General features: G+C 37.0%; 1 protein-coding gene across 1 annotated transcript in view; it reads left to right on the forward strand.

Annotated features, from left to right (window-relative positions):
- LOC112114400 (uncharacterized protein KIAA1143 homolog) overlaps positions 1–1018 on the forward strand; it is a 3480-nt gene extending 2462 nt beyond the window's left edge. Inside the window, exon 2 of the mRNA XM_026646079.2 lies at positions 857–1018. Within this exon, the coding sequence (XP_026501864.1) occupies positions 857–1018 (162 nt within the window). The remainder of the gene's footprint in view (positions 1–856) is intronic.
- Positions 1019–5685: the final 4667 nt, after the last annotated feature.

Here is a 5685-nt window from a genome sequence, read left to right on the forward strand (position 1 = left end):
CCCCCCAATGGGGCTGTGGTGCCCCTGGGACCCCAAGATGGACCTAACTGAGGGGGTCCTGTTGTCTGTGTCTGCAAGACCTGTCTTGGACTGTGTTCCTGTCATCTAAATAAACCTTCTGCTTTACTGGCTGGCTGAGAGTCATGGTGAATCGCAGGAAGCCGTGGGTGCAGGGCCTTGTCACCCCCCACTCCGTGACACCAGTATTGTCATTTTTGTTTGTTTGTGTGTGTGTGTGTGTGTATATATATATATAGATATATATAGATATAGATATATAGATATATATAAAAGCTACTACACTACCTGCTTTACTGTAGTCTACTTTTGCAGAATTTGCCAGCAGAGGGAGCATGTTAACCAAAAAGAGCTGTTTCTGGAGCTTTGCTGTTGTAAAGGCCGATATTACTGATTATTCTAAACAAGCAAGCAACCAAAGGGGGGAGATAAACTCTGATCAACATGGCTAACTGAAAATGTTAATATTTGCTCAATAGAAAATGGAGAGCATTGCTATGGAAAGGAATCTCTTTAGGTCTTAAGACGGTATTAAAAATAATGGAAAAGGGCAAAATATTACAATAAATTTTTTTTTAAATCATACCTTAACATAAATTCTTCTGTGATGATGTGCTACATGATTGAAAGGCAAGTAATGTGGTTCTGAGCTTGATGTCATGCTGATTAGTGTGTCTCCGTTTCTCTTGGATGATTTGACTATAACTTCGGGCTATTTGGGCAGTGCTTGTTGAGGGAGGTTGACACTGATGGCCAAATCTCTCTCCTAACTGACCTTACCACAAGAGTTGATTTGATATGATGATCAAAGTTCCTTTTATTTCTGTCTCTCATCTAGAGAGAGCAGCTCCCAGCTCCTGAGGAAGATTGTGAGAGTGGCAGTGACAAAGAGGATGAACAACCCCAAGTGGTAGTACTGAAAAAAGGGGACCTGACCCCAGAAGAAGTGATGAAAATTAAACAGGAGATCAAAGATGCTTCAAAATCAGGTAAGTACTAAGACATAATGAATTTTAGAATATTAATCTTTTGTTTTATATAGCCCAAAACAAAAAGACAGTAAGCAAATAAAGGAACATGCTTGCAGATGTAAGATTAATTTTCTACAGTTTCCTATTACCTCTGATTCACAATTCCTCATTTAAATAATTTGCCCCAGTGGTTCCCAGGCTGAGCTCTGTAGTTCACATAGCACTTGCCTGAGCTCCAGAGACCTGACTAGTTACACGATCCTGGCTCTGTGGGTCCAGCTGTGAAATAGCAATAAGCTAAAAATACCATGGTTTTGTGAAAGTCATTTTTGGTTCCCTCTCCCCTTCCCTTAATGAATAACCAGCTCAGTGGTGTTTGGTTTAACATTTTGTTTTCAATTTCTGTGCCATTCTGACATATTTAAATGAACATAGAAGAAACTTTAAAATATATGATCCTCAGAACATTAGGGTCTAATTTAAAGCTGTGAATGAAAACTTAACTATCCTACAATGCTAAAAAAGAAGTGATAAGCATATCACTTGTTATGCCTGTTAAACTTACTAGAAACAATAAGAAAGTTGCAGAACTCTCTAGAAGCCTAGAAGGGAAGAGGTCTCAATAGAGTTATAGGTGATAGAAAAGAAGGATATAGCTAGTGTGTGGAATCAACTGTCATTGGTGCAGATAAGACTCTGGAGGCTTCTGGAGGTAGGCAGGACATCTGTTTGCATGGTTCTCTATAGAACTGGGTAGTTCATCATCTTTTTCAACTTCCACAATGTTGAATTCACCTGGTGGTAGTTTCTCATTCTAACACCAGGAAATGTGAAAGCTGATCAGTACTACATATTGGTAATTTAATGTATAGTGACTAACAAATATCTGAATGAATTATCCATTCAACAGGCTGAAAATTGAAAGAAGAGGTAGCAAACAAGCAATTGAATAGATTGAAGTAAATAAAATAAAAGTATTCTTCTTTAGTAAAATGTAAACCTTGACAAGAGTTATCTATCAAGATAGAAAAGATTTGTTTTCCTCCCAAAGTACAGAAAATCATTTTCTTCAGACTGCTTAAGATCAAATGTTCCGTTTTTAAAATAAACCAAAAGGCAGATTTGAATTTAATAAGAAAATTATAATCTTTGACCCAAACATTATTTTGAATGTAGCTCAAATGAGCAATTTAAAAGAAATTAATTTCACCCTAAATATACTCCTCCAGACAGATCTTAACTTGTATGCACAGTACAAGATGCTGCAAGTGATAAAATAGTGGAAAATTAAAGGAGGGACTAAAGGAATCCAGTGACTCAAATGGAAGCTTGTTGGTTGAACATGAGAAATGATTCAGTAATGGCAACAAACAAGTACAGGAAAATATGTTCTTACTTAATGCTGCTTTTGATTCTGTCTGTAAAGACAACCATAGAAAATTGTATCCAAGTTGTTGAAATAGCCATTCAGGAATACAAAGAAGAAAATGACAATAGGGAGGTCTCTAATTTATTGGACAATGTAAGTAAAATATGAAATGAAATAATGTAATGGGTGCAGTTATCTTAGAAGGTTGGTTGTATGGGTGTTCAGAATAATATTCAAACATTGTCAACCCTGAACACATTTCTAAAACATACTGTGGAAGTTCAGAAGTTCCTTCACAATGATAGCTGCTTCGTGGTTTGTTTGTGTGTGTTTGTGTTTTGTGTTTGTTTAAAGTGATGCCCCAGCTTCACAGATGATGATGGAACTCTCAGAGTTTGTGGCTCTACTAAGTAAATTGAAACTAGAAGAGCGCATGAAAAGGACTTTGTCACACATAGCATGCATTTACTCAACAAGCGACTATTTCAAGAAGTTCTAAACTTATAAAAGGAATTGAAGGAGGTTTTGGAGGCTTTGACTGTTTACCAGATGATGACATTGTTGTCTGAGTAGAAATCTCTTAACAACCAAGAACTAGAACTGCACGGGGGGAAATGATCCAGAGAAGCTAGGAATTTTTGCCTGTTTTTCCAGTATGTTTTCCTTCCTCTCAAAACAGAAAAGCTGAAATGTAGCTGCTGGAATGAAATTTTGAGTTCCTTCTTTCTTTTCTACCATTTAAAATAGAAGATACAGTTTTTGTAGTAAAAATTCGTGCTTGTGAAGGAGGTTGTGTCATAGTTAATTGCAGCAAAATTGTGGGAAATTATAGAAGTAAAATTACAGAAGAGAAGACAATTGAATCCAGAATTCTGCCAGTTTTTAAAAGATTTTTCATTCCTGTCCAGCCAGTAAAGCAATGAAAGATTTTTATTAGTAGTGCTTCAGGATTGTGTTGGTCTGATCTTCATGACAGGCTAAGTACTTAACTTGGGAAAACATTATTTGCTTCTTATCTCTATTAAAAAGAAAATACAAAAAAGTGGTGGGCCTTATCAGTTAGTAGACTGGAGGTGGGGGAGAAATCTATTCACAGAATTGCAAACTTTTCATTTCTGAGACTATGAATAATAAGCATAAACCTGTTCACACACAGATATTTATTACTCAAGTATAATGTGCTTTGTGTTTCATTTTGTAAAGGGAAGTGGATTTTTTTTTTCAGCATGTCAAAAACCTCAACCACTCTGAAAAATACATTCAATGGTTTTTCAGGTATTACTTTTCCATGTAAACAATTGATATAGCAGCCACAGGAATCTGCTAATCACTGTGGAGGGGAGGTGGTCTGCATAATCATATATGGAAAGGGAGGTGGTCCACACTATGAAAAAAATCTGAACTGATCTACTCTAATGGGTAGAATAATAATCTGTGTGAAATAAAAGTAATATCTTTCATAAATAGGGTCAGTGAGATGATATGCAAATACACCTGTACAGTTTTGCCACTGTAGCTTAGTCCTGAGCTTTAGCACCTCTGCATTTATCTTCAGTCCTAAGCCTTTGAGTAATGGCTATCAGTTATGGCAAATTGTGTAGGTTTTTGTGATATGGCCAATAGTAGTAACTTGGGCTTTAGAACCACTGTTGCAAGGGGCCACGTACTAGTTACAATCAGGGGCTCTGAGACACTTCACTGTGATGACTGCTGTTCTCTTGCCTAGACATTGCATTGTCTTAGGCTTCTGATGCTTTGCTTGACTGCCAATGAAGTTAATATCCATGGGTTCATCTCCTGCCTTTGTTCTGTTGACTTGTGTTAACAGTGGGAGCAAACAACATAAGTGCTAGCATTTGCATCTGTGCTAGGAGATTTCTGCTGTGAAAGGGCCACATGTGAAAGTTTCTACTGCCATGTAGATGGCTGTGGTGTGATGGTACTGCAGCTCTCTTTGATCATCTTTACCTTGCCAACCTAATTTCCAGTTATAAGGATTCAAACTCAGGTCTCTGTTAACCATTGGTAGGTACAGCTGGCTAGCTCCACTCTTTATTAGAGGTTTTGAATATTGTGTTTGTGTTTTTTGCCAGTTACTTTCCATGTTTAAAAATAGCAAAGTATCATGAAAAGATTGTTGTAGAGTAATTTCTTATTTCTTACATTTTATTTTTGAAGTTGTCAACCTCTGAGTTGACAGTGGAATGAATGTAATTCTAATAGTGTATATCACACAGACAGTTCATTAACTTGTATTCATATGAAGCCTGAATGGAGACGGAGGAAGAAAATGCCAGAATTAACATTCCATTTTACCATATCAGGATGAGAACAAAGGCAAACAGGTTCCAAGCAACCTGTGCCCAACAACCAGATGTGGATGGAGGCTGATTTACACTAAGGGTGTTGTTGAAAGTATTCAAAAGTACCTAAAATATCCAGGTTTGACGTTCTGCCTTCTCATTTAATATGACCACAGTGATTCTTCATTCCAAAGGTCCCTTCCCACAGACATCAGATTGGGATATTATTCTGGGATTTTCTAAACCTCATTTACATTCCTCCCTATACAACTTTGTTCACTAACCAGTTTGACACGACTGTACCTTTTATTTCAAGCCATAGTCCTCCCTGTGACTGGCTTTTTCTGAAACTGATGAACTATACTCTTGCATTAATCTGGAAAAAATAGCTGATTTAATGTTTCAGCTTCACTTAGCCTCCTTCCGAGGCAGAGCGAAATTTAGTAATGCTCTTACATTGGCTTTTTGGAAATACAGTGATGGTGAGCACTTTAGCTATGATTAACCTTTATACGTAATCTTCTCTACTGAAATCATTTTATCCGTGGAGGACTTGCTAGAGGTTTTTTAAAAGTTGCTATTTATCTACCAACAATCTTTTTGCTTAAATTTTCTTTCATGCAGCATTCTGAAAAGAATGATTGTAGGGTCAATGGTAATAAAAATGGTTTCATGAAAAATAAGATTGCAGAAAAGTAAAAATGGTAATTGATACAAGATATCTTGTCCCTGCATTCATTATAATCGCTAGAACGGGTTGGCAACCTTTCAGAAGTGGTGTGCCGAGTCTTCATTTAATCACTCTAATTTAAGGTTTCGCGTGCCAGTAATACATTTTAACGTTTTTAGAAGGTCTCTTTCTATAAGTCTATAATTTAGAACTAAACTATTGTTGTATGTAAAGTAAATAAGGTTTTTAAAATGTTTAAGAAGCTTCATTTAAAATGCAGAGCCCCCCGGACCGGTGGCCAGGACCTGGGCAGTGTGAGTGCCACTGAAAATCAGCTTGCGTGCCACCTTTGGC

Source organism: Terrapene carolina, unplaced genomic scaffold (assembly GCF_002925995.2).
Source record: "Terrapene carolina triunguis isolate 2854851 unplaced genomic scaffold, T_m_triunguis-2.0 Scaffold34029, whole genome shotgun sequence".
Lineage (NCBI taxonomy): Eukaryota > Metazoa > Chordata > Testudines > Emydidae > Terrapene > Terrapene triunguis.